General features: G+C 38.7%; 1 protein-coding gene across 2 annotated transcripts; it reads right to left on the reverse strand.

Annotated features, from left to right (window-relative positions):
• Positions 1–39: 39 nt before the first annotated feature.
• Positions 40–25253, reverse strand: LOC111194899 (up-regulator of cell proliferation-like). Of its 2 annotated transcripts, XM_049484586.1 has the most exons (4): positions 25187–25253; positions 22563–22642; positions 22429–22464; positions 40–5241 (listed from the first exon to the last, which is right to left on the reverse strand). In XM_049484586.1, exons 2-4 carry the CDS (start codon positions 22585–22587, stop codon positions 587–589), a joined length of 4716 nt encoding a protein of 1571 aa, XP_049340543.1. In that variant the 5' UTR covers positions 22588–22642; positions 25187–25253; the 3' UTR covers positions 40–586. The 2 variants fall into 2 exon arrangements, with proteins under 2 accessions (XP_049340543.1, XP_049340542.1); XM_049484585.1 differs by lacking the exons at positions 22429–22464; positions 25187–25253 and having other exon boundaries at positions 22563–22878.
• Between the last annotated feature and the right edge of the window lie 222 nt (positions 25254–25475).

Consider the following 25475-nt stretch of genomic DNA (forward strand, 5'->3'; position numbering starts at 1 on the left):
GCAGTTTTTAAATATTCTTTAAAGTAGGATTGTATAGATGCACTTTATATGATTTATTTTCTGATTTAAAAAATATTTATTGTCAATCACGGTAGACAAGTGTTATTTACAAGAAAACTGATGACAAATACCAAAGATCATTACTATTATTCAGTTAACAAAGTACAATATATAGTGTTTGTATTGCATTAACTCACATGACTCATCTCATTTTGTCGCTCCAAAAAAAATGTGATTCATATTTAGTTTTCCTGACAGACATCTTATTGCATTGATTCCATAATGTTGTTCATATCTGATACATTTTTTTTGGTTAATACCTTTACATATATCACCATAGTACACATAACAAAAACAAAAAGTAAACTCATATAAAACATAACTCTCTGCACTATGCCTTATGTATGTTCTTAAACAGTACTTACAGTGCAGTCTCTATCACTCTGTACACACATTTCCTTATTAGCTAAATCACTTAAGATTAAATAGGGTTAAATAAATCAATGATTAATTCAATATAATCACAAACCAAAAAAGTAAATGAAAAAAGTACTGTACTACTATCTGGCCAACTTTTAAATCATTTTCATTTAATTCTGAAGGCTAATTTTAGGCCCTCAAGGGCCTGAGCTTTATCAATGTTGTTCCATGCACTGGGATATACAGCAGGCTTTGCTTTATATTCTTCAGCAAACTCCTCATTGTACGTCACAAGCACGTACTTCCAGTAGTCTGAGGCCTCTACTGTTCTGTCTGGTGGAATGAGCCAGTCTGGGTAGTAGGTGCGGTAATCTTTGAAAGGATGAAATTCATAATTGGTGTCATCATTTAGAAAGTGGCCATTTCCATGTACACTGGATGTACAAATCTCCTCACCAAGGATATTAGTTATAAAAGATCTATATGAACCGAGTCCCTGTGGTCGATGCACAGCTGCATGATGGTCCTTATGGTCTTTTCCTCCTGCTTCACATGGAACTTTGCAGAAAGGACACTGCTTCCCACATCCAAACACTCTTCTGAAGAGCTCATTATGGGGTTTGACTGTGACATATTCCAGTGTTTCAGAGATATCAGATGATCTGTCTATCTCCTCTTCTAGTTGCTTCTTTAAGTCTTTCAAACACTCTTTGAGATTGTTGGTGAATGGAGTGCACAAACTTGTGTTCTGAAAATGGATCCTGTCCACTGCAACCATGGGCAGCGTGATGACTTTGCTGAGAGCTTTGCAAAGATTCTGAATCAACACTGTGGTGCTTTCAGCATTATTGGGCAAAGGATTCCCATCTTCTCCATACTGAGAAACTTCCACAGCTTCTTCAATCTTTTCAAATATGAATCCCAGCTTCTTTCTTTTTAATTTGGATAGAGATATGTCTTTTGAAAAGCTCTGAATGACATGCTTGTTTATCCACTGTTTGACAAAGTTTTCATAATTGTCTATATATTTTAAAAATCCACAGAATTTCTCTTTTTCCAGAAGCTCCTTCAGGATGTTGTACTGAAAGTAAGAACGTGAGCTATACTCAGTTGAATGATTGCTGTTTAAAATTGCATCAACTATATCAATTCCAATGGATTGGTTGATATACTTCGTCATGGCTGGTTTTAGGCAGAACTGGGTGAAGTTTCGAGCTTTCCTCTGACACCGATCTTTACTCCTGTACAAATCAATAAATTCAGATAGAAACTGACTCTTCAGTGCCTCCAAATGTTTTAGGGGATCTTTTTCAGCAAGGAACCTTCTGTGCATCTCAAGGAATTTCCTAGATGCAATGCCACAAATGTGAAGCTTCAGGTCAACCTCAAATGCCCTGTTGGTTTTGGAATTTACTGTTTGGATATAATTATCAATTTTCTCAATAAGTTGTTTAGTTAAAAGACTGTGGTAATCACTTTTGGATGCTGCAAATTCTTCAATCATTGTAGTGCAATTCTGAATCGCACTGTTTGCTGCTCTTTTCACATTTGGTTTAATAAAAAAATAAACAATTTTGTCTTTAATTTTGTTACGTGTTTCGAAATGTCTTGCATCAACCACGAATTCATCACATCCATAGTTTGTTAAATCTTTAACATCCTTCATTAGTTCAGTGACTGGAGCATTGCCAAAATTTTGCCATAATTGTTTTAATATATCAGAAGGAATGTCCCTCTCTTTTAAGCCTGAGATGTTCACTAAGGTTTTGTTCCACATGCTCTCAAAGCCAGCCTCAAGCTCCTTATCAGACAGTTCATGTTTTCTATCTTTGAAAGTTTTCAGCATCTCCAAGACTTTGTTCTCTATTATAATAGTTTGTTGTCTATGAAGATCTTCCACTTTTGCTATGTTTTTTCTTAGCTGATGGGCAGCATCCAATTGGTTAATCACCAAATGTTTTACTTCAACCCGAACGCTGTTGATGCTCCTTATGAAGTCAGTTTTGTACCTCTCCACCAAGTTCACATGTTGGTCTTTCCTTTTGTAGTATAGTTCCAATTTTTCCTGCATTTGCTTCTCCTGGGAGGAAATCTCTTTCTGTGCATCCTGTTGAAGGGTTGCAACAACCGCTTCCAGTGTTTCTGGGCAGCTGATTTCTGTGTTTGATATTTGTACTGTTGCACTGTCAAGCCAACTGTAGATGTGTCGTTTAAAAGACCACTCCCATTCTGAAAACTCTTTGGAAAGATTGTCATAGGCCTGGGCAACAAGGGGGTTTTGGAAGCTAAAAATGAAATTCTCAAACTTTACAGCCCTCCACATGCTGCTCATCCACTCCAGGAACTGTGGGATGTCAAAGAATGCGTCCCCATTTCTTTCTTTCAGATGGTTTATCATCTTTTTCTTGAAGTCAAAAACCTCAGCACTGTAGCCTGTGTTAACAGATGCCATTGGTGGAGTGCCGTGCCATAAACCTGGTATATACCAGTTATTCAGATCCAGGTCATAATCCAAAATCTCAGTGAATTTGCTGATATTTGTTTTCTTCTCCATTGTAGCTGCCATTTCTGTCATTTCATTTAAGTGATCTAGGAGATGTTCTCTGTCTGCACTTAATTTGTTGTGTGCTGAGACACCAGCAACATTTTGGTGAACAAAGTGACAGATTGGTTTTTTACCAATGTGACTCATCCGTAAAAAAGCATGCACTACTATCTGTATAATGTCTTTCATCTCATTGAAATTCTCCATTGCAACGTTGATGATGGTTACATCACTCAGGCCAATCACAAATGTGGCTAGTTCATTGTCATGTTCATAACTGTTATCCAGTTGGGCCAGATCCGGTGATTTCAGACCCTCTGTATCAATTAACAAGATAAAGTCACATGACAGCTCTGTCCTGAGGTCCTCTCCCACTGGAAGCAAGAGCATGTATGCCCCTCGTGTGCATCGACCACTGCTAACTGCAAACTGAACTCCAAACATAGTGTTGAGCAGTGTTGATTTACCTGTGCTTTGAACTCCTAACACTGTCAGGACCAGTAGGCGACTCTTCTGTCCAACCATCTCGTGAAGCTCCATCAGAACATCATTTATCCATTTCTCAGGGATGTTGGATGCATCTCCATCAAGGAGCTCTAGAGGAAACCCTGCATGAAGCAGTTCAGCAGCTAGAGTGGGAAGTTCATGCATTTTGTTTCCTGAACCAAGTGAGGCCTCATAAATATGTCCCATCTCCCTCATGTAATGTTCTAAGCCAAGAGAACAATCCAGAAGTTTCTGGTCTATTTTGGCGATGGATTCACTGTCTTTTAACTGGCATTTTTCATTTAAATCTTGTTGAAGAGATGACAGGTCTTCTCTTGACACCATATACAGCTTGTGTCCCATCCATTTGAGAAAAAAGGCTCTCTCAGTGTAGTCTTTAGAAATCATGGCCTTTAAGAACTCTGACATTGCTTCTGTGAGCTTGTACTGACTTTGTGTCTTCAGAATGCGTTCTTTGTCTTGTTGAAGTTGTTCTTTGTATTCCTCCAGCTTTGAATTTCCCGCAGTGATTAATCTGCATTTCTCTTTTTCTAACTTAGATATTTTTTCCCAGTTTTCACCCTGAAGTGGCAGCTGTTTTTTCTTGTATACCTGAATTTTATGAACTCCAATTCCTTTCACAATCCTCTGTGCTGCTTCTTCTGCTGACAGAGAGGGTTTGCAGGTAAGTTCATCCACAGATATTCCTAATTCAGGAGCAATCTTTGCCATGGACTCAATGTGTTGTGATGCAGAGTGCTCACTGAGAGACTTCTTAATGGTTGAACAGATCTTGTCTACAAGCCTTGCCATGTTCACCTTCTGACTTTTCCGAATTAGATTTTCTCTGTTTAAGTTCAGATCAGCAATTACTGCTTCAACAGAAGACTTTGCATCTGGATTTGAGTCTCTTTGAAAATTTGCAACAAAGAATAGTTTTGAATTCATTTTCTGTGAAGTGACAAACATCTTTTGCTCATTCTCTTCAAATTTGTCCAGAAACACAAAAATTGCATGTGACACTTTTGCAAGAAAAGCAAACTGTGTTTCAAAAGCACAAACATCTCCTCTCAGATTAGCAAAAGCCACTGCATCAGGGAAAAGATCAATGCTCATGTTTCCACAGGGAAGATACCAGCACATTTCAACCATACCATTAGCAATCTTCCTGGGGCAACTTCCTCCGTTCATATCTCTGTGGCAAAAGAAATCGTGGTGCTGTTGGGACTTACTAAGCAAGTGATTCATAACTTGAGACTTTGACAAGCTACAGTTTCTTAATCTTACAAATGATACCAGAGGTATTTGCGCAGAAACTACATTCTCTTCAACAAACCCTTTATCTTCAGACAGCGAATGGGGACGCCACTCTTTCATGATACCTCTCAGTGCCCACAACATAAGAGTGCACTGGTTCTGTGTATCACTGGGTAACAGAAAGGGCACTGCAAACTGGCACAGAGACATTTTAAGGGTCATTTCCTGCTGGAGGAAACTGTCTGCACAGACAAAGAGAGCAACAATGAGATCCAAGATATTAGAACTGTTTGTGTCACTCTCAGAATCTGTATCTTCTGTTTCCTCATCTTCAAAGGTACAGTCTAAAGTCCTTGACTTTGTGTTAGACATCAGTAGATTCCTTAGAAAAGCCCATGGTTTTGCTTCCAGTGATTCAACCTCTGCTGCATCAGACAGACTCTCTTTGTTGAGCTCCTGCAAGGATCTAAGAGAAAGTTTGTTTGGATAATACTCTGCAAGTCCCAGTGAGTGCAGAAAAGCTGGAAGAAAGCCTGAAAAGGAAAAAAATGATTGTAATCAGAAATTCAGATTTCTACTTACAACATGGGGGACCAATATTTCTAGTGGCATTTCTACATTTACATGTCAATAGCCTGTTCTTGTCATATGTCAGTAAAAGTGTGTAAGTATTTCCTGACAGAGATTAGGGCTGCACAATATTTATAAAAAGACCTCATTGCATTGTTTTGTTTTTTCGACAATATATATTGCAATATTAAACAATGCAGGACTTTTCACCAGTGATGAAGAGTGGATAGGTCTGTGCGAGTCCTGTTTAAGTTCTCTCTCTCTGCCCCTTTCCCTCCAGAAAACAGCTAAAAATAACAGAAAAACACACACCTGTGACATCACCAGCCCCGCCCCCACCCGCATGCTGTCTTGCATCAGAGATTTGAACCGACCAGAGTCAGCAATTTAGAGTCACCTGATCACTAAAAACCCGAGGAAATCAGCAAAAAAAATAAATAATCTGCCAGTTAACCGGGTATTGAAACGGCCTTTTAAAAAGTAAATAAGAGCATTTTTCTGGGATTAAAAGCATGATTTCAGCTGTAACTGGAAATATCTATGCAAAACTGTGCCAAACTGAGGTGCACAGCTTTCGACAGGCTGTCAGCCGCTACATTTACAAGCATATGCCCAGCCATGTAGAGGCTAAGTGTTTACTCTGTGTTTACGTCCGCTCACCCTCCCTTTTCTCAGGTAGCAATCTATCACTCATACAGACACCGAGACAGCGTTGTTCACTCAGAAAATTAGAAAGCTGTGTATTTACTTCTTGTGTCAAGAATCAAAACATTGCAACACGACGTGTTTGATTTAATTGCCTTAAGTGACATCGCATGTCCTGCGTTGTGACTATTGTGCATGCACACATTGCGATGACGATGCTTAAATGATAGATTGTGCAGACCTACTAGGGATGCACAGATGTGGGCATTCTGGGTCTATGCCGTTATCCAGTATTATACAGGTATATACAGTCCCCTCCAAACAGTTCATAAGATAATTCCTTTTGTAGGAAACCACACATTTTCCTTATAAGCAAAAATATTGGAACAGATAAACCTACAATATATTAAAGTGAGAACAACTTTAATTGCAAATACTTTACTTGTAATAACTGCATCACCCCTGTGACCCACTGACACCACTAACCTTCTGCATTCCTTTTTGTGATGCTTTTCCAGGCAGTGTGTTTTGTGTCATTATCTATAAATCAGTTTGGTTTTTATCTTTCTTTAAATCCAGTGACAAAATGTTTCAATAGACGTCAGAGTTCATTATACATCATTAAAGATTAATGAGCTCCTGCCATAAAAAAGCCATACAAGCTCAAGCCATGACGCTACCTCCAATGTGTTTCACAGATGATGAAATATGTTTGGGATCATGAGCAGATCCTTTCTTTCTGGCAAAGGTTAATCTTTGTCTCATTAGTTCATAATCAGTCCACAGGCTTTTTTCTGTATTTTATGAAAATTTCAAGCCTAGTCTTCATATTTTTCTTATTAATAGTGTTTTTTATTTTCCGGTGAAGCCTCTGTACTTTTGTTCATAAAGTCTTCTGTGAACAGTAGACTGTGATACCTTCACTCCTCCTCCCTAGAGGTTGTTGCTGATGTCACTAACAGTTGTTTTATGGTCTTTCTTTACAACACTCACAATGTTCCTGTCATCAACTGCTGTAGTTTTCCCTGGTCTACCTGTTTGACATTTGTTTCTTATTACACCAGTGACAACTTTCTTCTACAGGATATTCCAAAAGGTTGTACTGGCTACGGGAAAAACAATGGTTCTGATTGATTTTCCATCTTCTCTCAGCTTCAAAATTGTTTGTTTTTCATTCATAGATAGCTCTCTTGTTTTCATGTTGGGTTCTCCCTAACTATAAATACACAGTCTGCACAGATAAAATCTCACTGAACTGAAACTGAGCACTATTTATTGTTTAAATAATTAATGTATCAGGACACACCTGGTCTACAAACACACCTGACAGTTAGGTGGGTTCGGGTATGACATGCTGCTTGCTCGCTCTCTTGCATTTACATCAGGCAATGAGACAAAGAAAAAGCTACAGACCTAGGCATCACAGCAGCCAAGGGGCAGTACAGGGAGGATCTGGATGGCACTTCTGACTCCATGCAGATGTGGCAAGGCCTACAGCACATCACACACTACAGGACCATCACTTTCAGATCCACAGACAGCCTACCAGACAACGTCAGCATTTTTTACACCCCTTTTAAAACCTCCAGCACTACCATTGCGAGGCACACACAAACCCATTATGAAGTGCTTTGAGAGAGAGGTTCTGGCTCACATTCAGTGCAGCATACCAGATACCCTGGACCCTCTGCAGTATACCTACTGTCCCAACAGATCCACCTCAGATGTCGTTGCTGCTGCCCTCCATTACTTTTACTCGCTTTCTAACCTGGAAGACAGAGACTACATCAGGAAGCTCTTCGTGGACTTCAGTTCTGCTTTTAATATGATCACAAATTACCCAATTTTCCATTCTGGACTTCCTGACTGGCATGCCTCAGTCTGTCAGGATTGAAGACAGGACTGCAGCCAGAACACCACCTACACAGGCACCACATAAGGATGTGTCCTCAGCCCCGTCCTCTACACACTGTTCACCCATGACTGTGTCGCTTCCCATAAGGACAACATCATCCTGATGTTCACAGACAACACTGAAGTGATTAGACATATCACTTCCAGATATGAAGCAGCTTACAGGTGGGAGTTGACCAGGCTGGTGTCAACACAGACAAAGGAGCTTATAGTGGACATAAGGGAGAAGAGCAGACCTCATCAGCCATGGTTCATCCAGGAGCTTGTATTGGAGAGGGTAAACAGCTTTAAATAACTGGGCATCCACTAGGGGTGGGAATCGATTACTATCTCACGATTCGATTCGATTCCGATTTTGGGGGCCACGATTCGATTCAAAATCGATTTTTGATTCAAAACGATTTGAATTATAAATATTTCTGCTTCTGGCTTATGAATCGTATTGAAAAAAAACCCTCCATAATATACACTGGTCCTGGAGCAAGTAATGTGTTACAAAAACAATAAAATGTGCAGGAATGTGGGTCCTCAGTGACAGAGGAATCACTGGGATATCACAATGACGTTAATGAACAATAAATACATAAATAAATAACACTGCTTTATTACCAGGCTACTAGCGGTGGTGTGTAGGTGACGCTGCTGGGCTGATGTGATGATAGCAGTGGAGCGCTAAAGTTCAGGAGCAGCTGCTGATTAACTAGTTAATTTAAGGTCGTTGTATTTCTTCAGAAAGGGGGCAGGAGGTGGAGAAATTAATTCATATTGTCCATTCCTTAATTCCTCTGTGATGAGGAGCTGAAATTAGCTCTGATTAGCTTATTGTTATTTTTCCGTTCCGCCTTAAATGCTGCAGCCCGCTGCCACCTGTAGCGTTATTTAAGGTGGAACTGGAAAGTTAGCTAGTTAGCTAGCTAACAGTTACTGAAACTAACTACTAGCGATCTTTTTTATGCTTGTTATGAAGCATTCTGCCATAAAACATTGAAACTACACGTTAATCTAAGGTAATATAGTGCTTGTTCTGCCATCTTACCGGTGATTCTCAAACACCTACGCTCTGTGTGTGTCTGGAAGATCTCCAAAGGGACAAGCGCTATCCCCAGGGTTGCCAGGTCCAACAAAAATACCCAGCCCAAAATCAGTCTAAAACCCGCCCCTCAGAATCGATTTTGGGACATTTTAAATCGATTCTGAATCGTAGTAAATGAGAATTAAGATTCTTATGTGAATCGATTTTTTGGCACACCTCTAGCATCCACATCAGTTTGAACTGTACATGGACATTGAACACCATGCAACTGGTCAAAAAGGCTCAACAATGGCTGTACTTCCTAAAAAGAAGCAGAGTAGCAGAGCTAGTCTGTGCTCTGCTACTTTGGTCTGCTGGTGTGCTGCTGCTGGTTTGCTTTACTCTTTGCTTTACTCTGTTTTCTTTTACTTTATTTATGGATAATGTCTCAGCAGCATAGTCAAAGGGCTAAGGCTAATGCTAATACAAAGGCCACAGCCAGCCCGCCTGAAAACCATGCTCTCCCAGTTCACATGTCAAACATGTTTGCCCTGCTCAGTGTAGCACCCACTGAGGAGGTTACTTGGAGCCAGAGCACCAGACCTTAGTGGCAACCTTAGGCTGTTAGCAAATAGGAGATATTTGAGGGTAGTCATTCTGAAGTAACAAAGGCTAATATTATAGAGGTCATTAAACAGGCCCAGATTGCAGGCTTCCTTTGCTAAACCACTGGATGTCCAAGTGGTGAGCAGAAAATCATATGGGCTTTATAGATAACTGGCAAACATTTGAGGGCAAGCCTGGTCTTTTAGGTAGGGATGGTGTGCACCCTACATTGGAGGGTGCTGTCTTACTTTTGTAAAGCATACAACAGTCTTTTAGTTTGTCAGCAGAGTAGTGTAACAAGTGATAGTGATTGTTGTTTTTTGTAATTTACAGCCACACACTTACAACAACTGAAGTGTATGTTCTGTAACTGCTCTGAATTTGCAGTAAAGTAAGGAAGACAAATTCTTGTCTCCCTCCTGTGCTTTGACTTGCACTCCACAGTGAACGACACTAGTTTTAAACCCAGAGCATATCAAGTCCACAAGAATATCCACAACATTACGGTCCTTCGAGCCGGATAGTGGCATTTATTCTGGATAAAGATTTATCAGAGCAGTACAGAATGAAGAACCTTATCCGTGTGCCCCAAACATCGCCCTGCTCACCTAGCAGACTATGAAGTAGATTATGTGAGGCCCAAAGAAGCAAGTAGTCAGCCACACACCAGCAATTTAGAGAAAGAGATCCATTTTAGTGATGAAGGAGCCAGCAATGCATTATTTTACAACCAAACCCACATTACTTGGGATGTTCTAGATTAATGGAGCATATCCCCAGACTCCAGATCTACACGGCAACGTTACGATCCTCAACACTCAACAGAACTGTTTTCAACCCATGTTTCAGAGCTAGAATAGATCTGGGAAGAAAGTGCATGGTTGGGGCAGACTCAGCATGCTACACAAGCTGATCTTGCACACCTCCAAGCAGTTAAAGATGACTTATATCAGAGCAACCTGTTACTCAAACTGTGACCACTGACATAGATGTAGGATGGCCTGTACCTCTATCCTGGATACCATGACTAATCTGAACTCCCAGAGAGGACCAGAGAATTTCCAAGGTGCACCTAGCCTTCAGCCACCTCAGATTAGGCCAAGCAAACCAAACCATACTGTATCCCAGCTTGTAGCCAAGTTGTGCACAAACTGCAATATTAAAGGTAACCTCTCTGCCTTATCTGTCTGTGTTGCACCCCCTGCTGGAAAAAGCAGTAACTCATTGTTAAGGTATTAAAAACAGTATGTGTTCTACTCGCTTGCTTTTAATAAACCACACATAGACTCCTTGTTCCTTTTGTCCTTTAATGGCTTGATTCTAGTGGCCTGTACAAGAAGCCTTAAAGTGTTGAACTGTAATTTGCATATGTTCTCTTCAGTGTTATCTTATGATACATTTTAGTCTAGACATTAGTGAGCAAATATTTTCCACCTCTCTGCTTGTTGATCTGTAGACTTTCACACCTCTGTTGCAGAAGCAAGAAGCCCTTCTTGCTGACTGCACATATGCTATAAAAGACTATGCCTGTACCCGAATAAACTCAGATTGTTAAAGGAAGCAACTGCGTGTGTGTGATCACATGCTAGGCTCTTCACTCTTCTCTACTCAAGAAGAAGTTTGGGAAGCATCGAAAGGAAACTCACTAAGGATTCAAAGCAAGCTGCAGCATATAAGCAGGAGATACAAGACTTGGTGGACACCATCAAAAAGCTCAACCCAGAACAGCTAACCATGTGCAAAGTTTTGTAGTTTATACCACAGCACATGGTAACACATAATGGTAAACACCGTACTGTGTTTGATTGCTCCTTTCAGTACAGTGGCCTGAGTCTCAATCAGTTGCCCCTTCCTGGTTCAGTTCTGACTGTGTCTCTCCTAGGGATCCTGATTAGGTTCAGAGAATATGCCGTAGCAGTCAGCGGAGACACATGAAGGTTTCACCAAATCAGACTCCTTCCGAAAGATATGGCACTGCTAAGATTTATTTGGCGCAACATAAAGGACAGCCCTCCAGATGTGCTTGTGTGCCTTTCAGGACCACCTAGCCCATAGCCTACTTCAGTGTCACACTAGGGAACACAGCATGGCTGATGATGAGGTGAGACAGTCCATAAAAAAATGTTTCTATGTAGACAACTGCTTGCAAAGAAAATGCAATTTGAAGTGAGACAGTGGATTTGCAACAGACCAGATGTTATCAGACACCTTTCACGTGAATTACGTTCAGAGACACTGGAACTCTGGTTTGCCCAAGATAAAGTGGATGTGCAGGAGTCTACTTTAGGCCTTAGATGGGACTGTATTAAAGACACTCTCACATACAAGCACAGACTTGTAGCTCATGGTGCCACGACAATGAGAATAATCTGTAGGGCGTTAGCCAGTCAATACCACCCCCTTGAAGTTATTCTTCCGTACATTACCTGAGCTAAAATGTTGGTGCAGCACCTCTGGGACAATCCCCATGGCTGGGATCCCCTAGTTCTACCTCCAGACTTATTACAGGCCTAGCAGAAATGGGAGAGAGAACTTCCGTTTTTGCACCACATTCAACTACCCTGACCCTACGTACCAGATTTAGTAGCTCAGTCAGAGGCAGTAAGAGATTTGCATGTGTTTTGCGACACACAAGAAAGAGCATATGGTGCCGTGGCATACCTACAAAACATATTTCTTTTGTCATGGCATGTTCAAAGGTAGCCTCCAAGAGAGTGCTGACGATGTATAAACTGGAGCTATGCACTGTTATTAGTGGAGCTCAATGAACGCTATGGCCACCTGGGTCCTAAAAGGGTCTTTGCAGAGCTTGGCGACACTTCTGGGTTTTGAGGGGGAGACAAGCAATATTTCACTTGCAGCACAACTGCATGGAGCTGCCACAAATGACAGACCTGCCCCCAGCAAGGCTCCACCTTTTTCAGCCAGCTTTCTACTCCACTGGGGTGGATTGTTTTGGTCCCTTTCAAGTAAAGATTGGCTGAAGAGTAAAAAAAAGATGGGGGATCATTTTCAAATGCCTAAGCACATGAGCAGTACACCTGGATATGTTGCACACAATAGAAACTGATTTATTCTCAACGGTCCAGAGAAGATTTGTGGCACGTCGAGGTAAACCTGCTGAGTTGATCTCTGATCAAGAAACACATTTTGGTTAAGGAGAGGGAGATAACTCTTTAACAGTTCTGCAGCATTGCACTTTGTAGGAGTATGGTAAAGGGAAGTGCAGTCGGTCAAAGCAGTTCTATACATGACCATAGGTGCTCAGTCTGTTTCAGAAGAGGTGATAACCACAGTATTTCTGGAAGTAGAGTGTATTCTAAATTCTAAGCCACTGATGCACCTCGTGTAGCGTGAATGATGTAGACCCAGTTACACCAAATCTCTTGTTGATGGGCCAGCTAGAGGGTTCATTACCTCCAGTCATCTATCTACCATCTGAAGGGTTAAGTCGTCAGAGGTGGAGACATTCCCAAGTTTTGGCCAAACACTTTTGGTCAGCTTTCAAATGTTACTACCTACCCAGTCTCCAAACAAGAAACAAGTGGTTTGACAAGCAGTCTTCAGTACAGTTAAACAGTGTGGTTCTGGCCATGGATTCCCAGCAGCCCAGAGCTCATTGGCCTCTGGGCAAAGATATAAAGTTGTACCCAAGTTCAAATTGAGGAGAGGATTTTCACAAGATTTTCACAAGTGGCAAAACTAATTACTCTTTTATCCATTCCAAATGATGAAACTGGATGTACACCCTCTGTGGCAACTCATACACCCAGCCTTTCAAGAAGTGCAAATTAATGTTACAATTTTGGGGCGACTGTATGCCTGAGAGGGAGTAAATGGGCTGGACCCTATATGAAAGCTGCACCCGTTGCCTTCAGGACCCAAATTAGAGTTGCACTGTTCCCTGTATCCCAGCCAGAGTGGTGTTGTTTTGTGTGCGTGGATGTAAGTAATTAATTGAAATATGTTCCTGAATTACACACAGTAGATGTTATTAAGCCAGAGTTGAAAGTTTGTTTCTATGAATTTATGCATACAATGTTGTTTAAAAGATGGCTGTTTGCAATTAGCGCTTAGCCACTAGCTCTTAGCACTTAGCATCATGTTAATGTGATAGTGATTGTTGTTCTTTGTTAAATTCTTGCCTCCCTCCTGTGCTTTAACTTGCACCTCAGAGTGAATGACACTAGTTTTGAACCCAGTGCCTATAAAGTCCACAAGAATATCCCCTTAATATTCTTTCTCAAACCTCAGCAATTTCAGATCCCTACCTTATTTTATATAAGTTACATCTTAGTCAAAACATACACTATGTACATCCCCCAGCTACTCTATGTTCAATAACGTCCTTTACAGCCCAGCCATTTTACTGATAACATTCCTGATTGATCAACCATGGTATACTGTCGACAGACCCAGTAGAACTAGACAAACTAACCAATTGTTAAGAAAATACCTTTCGGTCTACTTTAGACAGTGTAGCATCCCTTAAACATAAAAAAGAGAGACAGAAAAAGCTTGCACCATGTTACAATGATCAAACTCGTACCTTAAAGCAATTAGTACAAAATTTACAGCAGAAATGGCGATCCATTAAACTGCAAGTGTTCCACTCTGCTTAAAAAGATAGTCTTGTAGAATATAGAAAATAACCTAATAAAGCCCACTCAGCATATCTGGGCTCACAAATCAAGTTACATAAAAATAATCTTAGAACTATCTTTAGTGTTATCTCCAAACTAAAGTACCTCAGATTCCAGCCATTCACACCTACAACACTTTTATGGACTTTCAACAAAATTAACAAGAAAGATAACAAAATAGAAAACTTTCAGGGAAAAAATCAACAGATAAAAAGCACATCCTCTCTGCCATATTGTGTGGCTGATATAGAACAAAACTCAGTTACTGAAATTAGTTTGAAAGTCTTTAACCCACTTCCAAAGCTAGAACTAGAAAAAAGATCTTCCCATCAAACAGCACAATCTGCACAATTGTTGCATTTTCCGCAAATTTACTGAAACAGGTACTACCAGATATACACCGTGTTACAAATTATTATGCAAATTTGATTTAAGTGTCATAAAGATTTTTTTTTTGTTTATCAATTAAACCTATGGATGGTATTGTGTCTCAGGGCTCTTTGAATTACTGAAATAAATCTCAGACACCTGTGATAATTGGTTTGCCAGGTAAGCCCAATTAAAGGAAACATACTTAAGAAGGATGTTCCACATTATTATGCAGGCCATAGTTTTCAAGCACCATGGGGGAAAAAAAGGATCTCTCTGCTGCCAAAAAGCATCAAATAATGCAATTCCTTGGACAAGGTATCAAAACATTAGATATTTTACAAAAACTTAAGAATGATCATCATAATGTGAAGAGATTTGTGGCTGATTCAGAGCACAGACAGGTTTGTGCAGATAAAGGGAAAATGAGGAAGGTTTCTGCCAGGCAGGCTCATCAGATTAAGAGATCAGCTGCTAAAATGTCATTACAAACCAGCAAACAGGTATTTAAAGCTGCTGGTACCTCTGGAGTCACGCAAACCTTAAGGTGTAGGAACCTTCCGGCGCCGACGCGAGTGGCTGCCTTTTCCAGTAGCTCCGTCTCTTTGTGTGTTTTACCGAGTTTTTTCCCAGTCCTGCTCCACAGACAGACTCCGAAAGTCTTTTGTCCCTCAGGCCATAAGACTGTTCAACTCCTCTCTGTTTACTGTCTACTGTGTTCAACTGCACCACATCCATTCTACATTACACACACACACTAAAGACTGTACTTTTACATTGTACATTCTATTTTTTATTTGATTGTATTTATATGTATCTTTATATTTTATATTTTTCATTTTGTAACTTTGTGTATTATACCTGCTGCGGGATGTGTATAATTTCCCCTTGTGGATCAATAAAGTATCCATCCATCCATCCATCCATCCATGCATCCATCCATCCATCCATCCATCCATCCAGAGTTTCTGACTGACCACTTTCTTCCATTGTACAAAAAGAACAATCGTGCCGTCCGGAGCAAAATCATCTTCATGCATCACAATGCACCATCTCATGCTGCAAAGAATACCTCTGTGTCATTGGCTGCTTCCCCTGACCTCAACCCTATAGAGAACCTTTGGAATATCATCAAGCAAAAGATCTATGAAGTTGGTGGGGGGGGGGGGGCAGTTCACATCAAAACAGAAGCTCTGGGAGGCTATTCTGACATCATGTAAAGAAATTTAAGCAGAAATTCTTCAAAAACTCACAAGTTCAAAGCATACAAGAGTTGTTAAGGTGATATCAAAGAAGGGTTCCTATGTTAACATGTAACGTGGCCTGTTAGGATCTTTTTGATTGAAATAGCTTTTGATTTCAGTGAATGTGACCTCCTAATGCTGCAAAATTCTATCTAAATTCAACAAATTACCATTTCTAGTTCTTTATAATCTATAAAACGTTTTGAAACTCTGGTGTGCATAATAATTTGGAACAGTGCTTTTTTAATTTTTTTATTTTTGAGGTAAACTCACAAGTTTATGTCACTGTTATCATCGCATTATCAAACTCACTGTTATCATCGTGAGGTTTGTCCAATAAAATTAGATTTATACCCTAACGGGTGATGTCTTTTATTATACTGACTGTCATTTGCATCGACCATTTAGGAAAATCAGGGACAATTTTCATTTGCCTAATAATTTGGAATGCAGTGTAATTAAACCACTCTTAATGACCCTTTATTTCTAAGATTTAAAAAAACAACTTTGCAACAATTTTGCTCTTACCTGCAAAGAAACCAGATCTATGAAAAATTCCAATCTGGATTTAGGCCTCATCATGGCACTGAGACAGTCTTAGTTAAGATAACAAATGATCTGCTTCCTGCCACTGACCAAGGCTGTGTTTCCCTACTGGTACTTTTCCATCTTTAATACAATAGATCATACTATCCTTTTAGAAAGATTAGAGAACAAGGTCTGTGTAATTGGAACTGCCCTATGGTTCAAATTTTACTTAACCAATCGTTATTTGTTTGTGAGGGTGAACAATATACCTTCCAATTACACTAAGTTAAGATATGGAATTCCACAAGGCTCTATATTAGGACCGTTATTATTTACATTATATATGCTCCCACTGGGAAAGTCATTAGCAAACAAAACGTTAATTTTCATTGTTATGCGGATGACACGCATCTCTTCAAATCAGCCAAACCTGATGACAGAGTAAGAATAAAGAAAATCGAGGAATGTTTAAATGATGTGAAATCATGGATGTCACACAACTTTTTCCTACTTAATAGTGATAAAACAGAAGTTCTCCTATTAGGCCCCAAAGCTGCTAGAAATAAATGGTCAGACTTGATGTTAAATCTGGCCAACTTTTTCGTCACACCTGGTTCAGCTTCTGACAATCTTGGTGTTATCATACATTCAGATCTAGCATTTGATAAAAACATATTTATACTTCCGTAACATTGCCAAGCTAAGAAATGCCTTATCCCTGAGTGATGCAGAAAAATGAGTTTATACCTACATTACATCAAGGCTAGATTATTGTAATGCACTACTGTCAGGATGTTCCTGCAGTAACTTAAATAAACTTCAGCTAGTTCAAAATGCTGCAGCCAGGGTCCTTACTAAAACTAAAAAATCTGAGCATATTAGTCGAGTCCTATCAGCACTGCACTGGCTTCCAGTCAATAGACTATAAAATTCTCCTGTTAACATATAAAGCCCTACATGGGCTCGCTCCTGAGTATTTACGAGATCTCCTATTATGAACCACCACAATTACTTAGACCTCAGGGTGCTGGGTTCTTAGTAATTCCTACAATTCAGAGGAGCTTTGCAGGAGGAAAAGCTTTCTCTTATAAAGCGCCACAACTAATCTTCCTGAATATGTTCGGGACTCAGACACAGTCTTTAAGTCTAGACTAAAAATTACTTGTTTAATTTAGCTTTTGGTAATTCATGTGTATTCCCTTTAGATAAGGCTGCAGATCCAGGGGTTCATGGGCATAAGGAACTGTGGCAAACTGAGATGCTGTTGTTCGCCCACTGCATGTCACTCAGATTTGTGGACGGTGGAGTGGGTGGATGCCTGTGTTTCTGGGTGCCTCCGTGTCTATGTTACCTTCTGGCTCTCTCACTTTAGTTAGGCTGTTATAGTCAGTTCTGCCACACTCTGAGTCATTAGCCACACTCTGATAATGTTTCATATTCTCTGTTCTCTGTATAATGAATAATAATAAATAATAATAAAAATAATTTTAAAAAATATTCATCTAAAAGCTGTCTGACCAGTGGAAGAATGGTCCCCCTTTATATGTGAGTCTTGGTCCTCAAAATGTTTTTTCCTCCTCCAGCTCTGAGGGAATTTTTCCTTGCTTCCGCACTGACTGGTGGTTCTGTATTATATGTTCAGTGTTTTGATTTATTCTTTGTCCTGTAAAGCTGCTTTGTTATAACATTAGTTGTAAAAAGTGCTATATAATAAACTTAATTTGATTTAATGAAAAAGGCTGAAGATGTTTGGGATGTCTCCCAAGATACTCTGCAACTTCTACAACTTTGGCATTGAGAGCTTCTTGACCAGCTGCATTGACTGTGACAGATCGTACATGCTTGTAGAGAGTGGTACTGTAAAGATCATCAGGACTCCACTGCCCTCTCTGCGGAGCACTACTAAAACTTTTGTACTTCTATCACATCTCATTGCTGTAGATAATCATGTTCCTACTTGTAAATAATATCCATTTTGCTAGTATTGACCCACGCCCTTGACTGGGATGAGAAGAAGAAAAGAGGGGGAGCGAACTCAGAGTATTTGGGGTGGAGTTCGGGGCAGCTTCGCTGTAAAGCGTGAAGCCGAAGCCCCTCCTCTTGAGAAAAATGAGAAAAAATAATAAAATTAAAGAAGGAGGAAGATGTGGAGGAGGTGGTTGCGAGGTTGTTCAATGAGCATGTAGAGAGGAAGTGATGGTTTAAATAGGGAAGGAAGTGGGAGGAGTGAGGGCATGGATCAACTCCCAAAACTTAGTTATGGATACATACCTCCACATTACTGTCACATCACATATTACTGTAATCATGCACATATTTAAATTATTTATGTAAATGTAACATCAATTTCATATTTATATGTGGTTAGTTTATTATTCTCTTGCTTTTTGTTGTATTTTTCTACTTTTCTCTTTATGTGGCTTACGTGGCAAGGAGCAAAAAATAATTTCATTGTACAAGGAAACTTGTTTCCTTACTCTGCACATACAGTGCAGACAATAAAATCTTTGAATCTTGACTCATTAAATTAAGAATGTCTTTCTCTGATTCTACAAAATATTTCTACTGAAATTCTCACCACATAACCAAACTAGCTAACTAGCATTTGGTAATTTAGTTTAAAAGTTGCAAACATGCTATGAAAAAAAAAGTAGATTTAGGCTGTGTTATTACTGTAGCAAAATTCTTGATGAGTACAACCTATCTTGCCTGTTTTAGTTATTAATGGGTTAACTGTCTTTTTTAAGTCCTGATTTAGTTTAAATTGTAATGTGACTTGGTTTCTTTTGATAAAGTGCCATCTAACATTTTATATTTCAGGTAATCCATGACTTGGGATAACATACAAAGTGTATTGTGTGCTTATACTAAGATTATGTTTTATTTTTGATTCACGTGTTGATAATTGAATTTCCTTTGCATGAAAGTAAATTACTGAGTTTTAGCATTTTTGTTTACAAGAATTATAAAATGGGTGGGTTACCAGCCCAGGTTTAAAATTACTTCTGAACCAATAGAAGCACTGTAATGTATGGAGCTTCTCCCCCAGTGAGATGACTGGACTCCCCAAAGACCATGGAGCCTATCATAGGCCTGAGAGCTAACAGGTGTCACTAGAGGGCAAGTAATGTAGAACCCTCAGTTCAGTTCAGAGCCCAGTTGCAGTACCAGTTGCAGGGGGAGTTCATTAAGGTTAGTTGGTGATGGAGTCGAGTTATTATACAGTAGAGCTGAAGGAGTCAATGGAGATGGAATATCATTAGCATTCTTAGCTGAAACTAATAGTTAGCACCAAGCACTTCTAGTCTTAGAAAGTTTTTAAGTAATTTATGTATGTCTTACTTTAGTAATTCTTTGTCAAGATAACTAAAATATCTTAGGCATTTTCGGCTTTATGCAAGCCTTTCCTTTAGTATGCCATGTGTAGTTTAGCATAGCTGATTTGCCGTTTCACCCTGCTAACAAGACGACAGCCAGCAAGCCTGCTCAAAAGAGAGATCAAGTGCTAACAAAGAGGTGCCTCTTCAGAGCCGGGTTGGTCCAGATGGTCTAAGGAGCTCATGGATGTTTCTAAGCTCATAAATCTGCATTATTGTTTTGATTTGTAATGATGTATGAGAAAATAGTATTTTCAAATGGTTTCATTTACATATAACTTTCATACACATGTAATTTAGTTGTATGAACAGGATAGCTGGTTTAAGTGTAATGTCATGATATTAATGTCCTAAATCTTACAATTACATTTGGTCAAACACATTTGTTTAGGAAACATATTGAAATAAATTATCAAATTGATCTGAATTATTATATAAACTGCCCACTCACATGAACATCTTAAAACATTGTATTAATATTATTTTAATTTGATTTTATATAGTGTTACAGATTTAAAGCAGCTCTTTTATACCTAGGTCTTATCTGTATATTTATGAAATTATAATTATTTACGTTATATTTTGTTGAAAATAAGAAATGAATAAACACAGTTCCACATTGCATCATAACTTTGACTTGATATGGTTTATGTTACACTCATACAGTCATCCTGCATCACTCTCCCCACATGGGAGGCGTCTTGCGGTGGGGGAGCTGATTCCCTCCAAGCTTTTTGTCATAGTGCGCATAAAAATCATTAGCTCAAAGTAAAGAAAATGTTAGCTTGAATTAAAGAAATGATGAGCACAAATTTCAAATCGTTCACTCGAATTAAAGAAACTGTGAGCATTAACTGCTATATCGTTTGCTCGATTGAATTTTTTAATGATGTAATGATATTGTAGTTGCAACACGCTAGTGTATTTTGATCATAATGACATAAGAAGGGTATACTCCATTTATTACCATTAAAACGAAAAGCTGTAACAAGCCTGAATCACAATAAGACAGAATCAATGAATGCATAAAAGTATAAACAGATCAATGCCTTTGAGAATTGAAGCCACCATAGGTCTAGTGCTTCTGCTGGCTGGTTGCAGTATGATGTGTAGCCCATTTCCCTATGTTTCAATTCTAGGACATTTTCCATCTCATTTATCTCCTATAATTTTCTTTCCTTATCCAGTGTTTAATTCAAGGAGTTTGCATTGGCTGTGGTAATATTGTCTCCTTTTTTATTTTCACTAGAAATATTTTTCTAAATGTTACAATATACCAACTATAAAAATGGGTTACACGTAGGAATTAACTTAACATCATTCTGATGTTAGTACTTTTACGGTTAAAAAGGTGCATTTAGTAAAATTTTGGTATTCATTGGAAAATCCACATTGTTCCTGGTCCTTTAGGCTATGCAGTAAACTCAGTGAAGATGGTCTGTAACTCTTGGCTTAAAGTGCGGGTCTGCCAAATGAGTGGAACTAGTCTGTATCTGCTCCTGGTCTCTACAGTGCAAATCGACAACATGGGAGACGATTTTTACTATTTCTATAAAACAAAAGGGAACAGTGTTCATGCTTATATACAGTCACTGGACAGAACGTTTTTGAGTTACTGACAATGTCTCAAAGTGTAAGATAATTAAACTGCAAAAATCTGTCAAAAAACAAGGAAAAATACAGCAGCACTATGCTGTGAAGAGGTGAAAATGTGTTCTGTACAGTGGTGGAGCTCAAGAGTTGGGTTGTGTTAGTGTTTATTGCTGATCTTTAACACTGGTAGTGTTTGTATGAGCAAAAGTGGAAGTGTTTGAGTTTGTGTCTGTCTGTGTATATGTGTAGCATGAGAGATAGTGTATGTGTCTAGTGGTGAACTTGGTCGTGAAATTTGGTAGTGTGTGTGTGTATGTGTGTGTGATGCAGATGTTATGTTTGTTTCTATTGGTGAACTTCAACACTGATAGTGAATGTGAGGGCACAAGTGCATGTATTACAGTGTGGGTGTGTGTTGTGAACTTGGTCAACACGTGCATGTTTTCAGCCTGTGTGTTGGTGTGTGTTTGTGTCTATTGGTGAACATGGTAGTGTTTGTGCTGCCTAATATTGAGCAAAGGGTCAGAATACTTATTACCATGTGATATTTCAGCTTTTCTTTTTTTAGTAAAATAAAATTTTCCTACATTTCTGTTTTTTCTATCAAGATGGGGTGCTGAGTACATTAATGAGAAATAAAAATAATCTTTTTGATGGCTGCAATGAAACAAAGAGTGAAAAATTTAAAGGGGTCTGAATACGTTCCGTACCCACTGTATGTGTATGCATGTGTGTGTATGCATATGGAGGTTTATGCATGCGTGTATATGCATATACATGTGTATGAATGAGTGTGTATGTATTTGTACGTGTATGCATGTGTGTGTCTGTGTGTCGGTGGGTGTGTCTGTCTGTGTGTGTTTTAGCAGGGGAGCTGCAGAGCTGTACATGCTGAGATTTGAGTTGCGTTTGAAAGTTGTCTGTTTTGCCATTGAAACCTATGGGGATGGGTGGGGTTACACAGCTTTCTGAAACCGAACAGCAGGGGGCGCCCGAACTGTGGTGGGTTCACCTTTGAGAGACGATCCTCTGTCCAGCTATACACAGTCTATGATAGATGCTGATGCAAGACAGCACCTAAGATCACCCTGCCCATTTTAATGTCAATTGGACAATATGTGGTTGCATGTCAATTTTTTTGCAGGTTATAACTAACTGAAATTTCAAGTGGTAAAAGCCCTCAGTATCATCGCTAATGTGTATGTAAGGATTAACCCACCTGTGTGTTGCTGAGACTTTGATCCAGAGTTTTGCACTACAAATAAAAATGAAATAAGCATTTATATTTTATTCCAGTTGTCCATGTGTTCATGTGTGTGTGTGTGTGTGTGTGTGTGTGTGTGTTCGTCTTACACTCATGATCTTTGAAAGAGGCCATGTTCTGTCTTCCCAGGACTAGGTCAGGTGTGATTGTTGTTGCTTTACCTACAAATCTATATAGGACGAGAAAAAATATAGCATGATTTGAGTATGAAAAAAGCTTATTATAAGCCAGCTTATTAGATTTATTCTTGTCCAAAAGACTGCTTTTATAAGCATTCCTCTCTGCATTTTTGGCAAAAGTTGGCATTTTTTTAGTTCATACTTATTTTTAAGTTTGCTTTATAAATTCTTTATTGATAATAAAATAAGAGACAATTAGTACAGTTAGTTCACAGATGTTACCCAGACAATACCAGAATAAGGTAATATATTACCCTCTCTGATAGATAGTGTTTTCTGTTAAAATGTCATTAAAGGTAAAGTAAAAAATTATACAAAATAAAATGTCTTGAAAATATATTTGCAGACAGTTAATACACAGAGCCACTTTTTGAACAAACACTAGGCAGATCATTAAGGGGTTTAAAACATTACAATTTTACCTAAAACTATACTGCAAACAATCCCTGTATTTTTACAATAAAATCATACAGTAAATAACTGTTTAATGATGTTCATTTAAGGAGAAACAGGTGGTTAGATTGAAGAGGTTTGACAATAATTTAGTGCTTTGTTGTGAGACTAAACACCGGGCAAAAACACATAACTGGACCACATGCAGAAGCTTTTTAAATTTACCAAAATATAAATTGTAAAAAGTAACATATATGGCCACATGGACGTGGTAGTGGGGGGAAAAGTGGACCTGACTAGCCAGGGCCCGAGTAGGGAGAGGAGCCCATGAAAAATCCTTTATTGTGTACAATCTTCATTGTGTACTGGCATGGATAGGGGCCCACTGACATTGAGAGTGTACAGGGCCCAGAATTAGCTGCTACGCCCCTGTCTGGATCAGTCGCACAAGTCTATTTTCCGTCCAGGAATTTAACTGAACATACCACACTTCCACACCACCACGCCCATCGTTAATATATTCCTAAACCTCACACTATTTTAAGGATGCATGCGCAAAACCTGAAAATAGGCTGTTGATGGGGTGTAGGATGGCAACGAGCCACGCTACACACATAGGGCCCATAGAATCTATTTAATGAAATTAAAGCCACAATGTGCTCCCACTTTGCTTGGTTACAATATGAAATAAATATTTAAGGAAATATTACCTTAACTAAACAACTAAGACACACAAAAATGTTGAAAATGTAAAAAGTTCTAAGAATGTTGCGCAAAACATCTTCCCTACTTCGCCATGACATACTTAATTTGCATGATGGGATGCATTAACTCACCATCAGTGTGGACTCTGTCTTTACTGCCAGTATTTTACTGCTCATTTACAGTGAAATTCTTTACAGTGTATGGCAGCTGTAATTTTACAGTTCTTCATTGGGAACTAAGACCGCAAATATTTAAAATGTAACATATGTTTACAAATGTAAAGAATAACTACAGTATTATAATGTATTTATAAAAGCTGTAAACTCTGTAATTTGAGTACAATAAGTTAGTATTGTTATTTAACAGTAATAGGCTGTAATTTCTCTCCACAGTGAATTACTGTAATTTTACTATCCTTTATTTGCAACTTACTGTAAAATATACAAGAAACTTTTTTTTTATAGTGTAACAGCTCCTGATAATATTTGATGATAGGCTTGCTTGTAGTTTTCTATGTTTTCATATGATGAGATTCCTTACATTTTTATTTTTTGTTCAGTGGTTTACTAATATATTTGTGTTTGAGTGTTGTTTCCCATTTTTTGGATTGAGCATGTTCAAATTATATCTATTGTTGATATAGGTTTATTAAAACAGAGACTGTTTAAGATGAAGGATTAAACAAATATCCATACAAGCCTAGCCAGTTTATGCAGGTTTATCCCTCCCCTCATTTTGGAAAGGCTTGATCTCGTCATGGTAGGAGCACCAGCTTAAAGCAGAACTTCGGTGTAAAATTGACTTTGCATGTAGTAAAACATGATAAGGAGTACTTACCATTGTTGAATAGCTCACCTCCACTCTCCCACAGCGTTCCAAAATGCAGTAATTTTGCTCTTTTTCCAGCACTCTTTACAGCGGGTGCATCTGGGAAATATTTTGCCCTGATAATTGAACCCGAATGCAAATCACTCTGTTGTAAAGAGTGTTGGGCAAAAAGAAGAAAAGAACTGGATCTCGGAAAACTGTGGGAGAGCGGAGGTGTGCTATTCATTAAAAGCAAGTGCTTTTTATCATTTTTACTATACCCAAAGTCTCAAAGTTCTCCTTTAAAGACCAAAGCAAGAGACACCCATACAAGAGAATTAGGAATGGAGAAGTAGGGTTTTGGGTGTGACCATAAAAATCACTACATACAAAAATGTCATTTACAACTGTCAGAATGCTAAAACTGCCATAATGGCCACTGGTATCATAAGGGTATATTGGATATTTACAGTACATCTCTGAAATGTTATAAACTTAGAACTTATCTTTTTGTCTATTACATTTGTGATGAGAATAAATTATTTCTGTAGCCATTTTTAGAAATGCACCAACTGCCTTTCAATTGTAATAAAAAAACAAACTGTAAAACTAAGTATAATACATCTTACTAGAAGTGAGTCCATTGCAGATGAGGTGATGTGCTGTAGCTGGAGAATCTGCTCCTGATTCCTGGTGCCCCTTTCATCTGCCCAAGTATTTATACATCAAAACTGAAAGTATTTGTACCAGTTTATTTACTGGTCTAACAAGATGTTCTTGTTTACCTCAAATTGACAGGTTTAAAGAAAATGGCAGAACAATGAAATAGTAACACTGTCCAATCATTTCATTTTCCTTATATATATTCTCCTCCTTTACCATATTTATTGTCAAAAAGTAAATATAGAGTACCACTTT

The sequence above is a fragment of the Astyanax mexicanus genome, chromosome 11 (assembly GCF_023375975.1).
Source record: "Astyanax mexicanus isolate ESR-SI-001 chromosome 11, AstMex3_surface, whole genome shotgun sequence".
Classification (NCBI taxonomy): Eukaryota; Metazoa; Chordata; class Actinopteri; order Characiformes; family Acestrorhamphidae; genus Astyanax; species Astyanax mexicanus.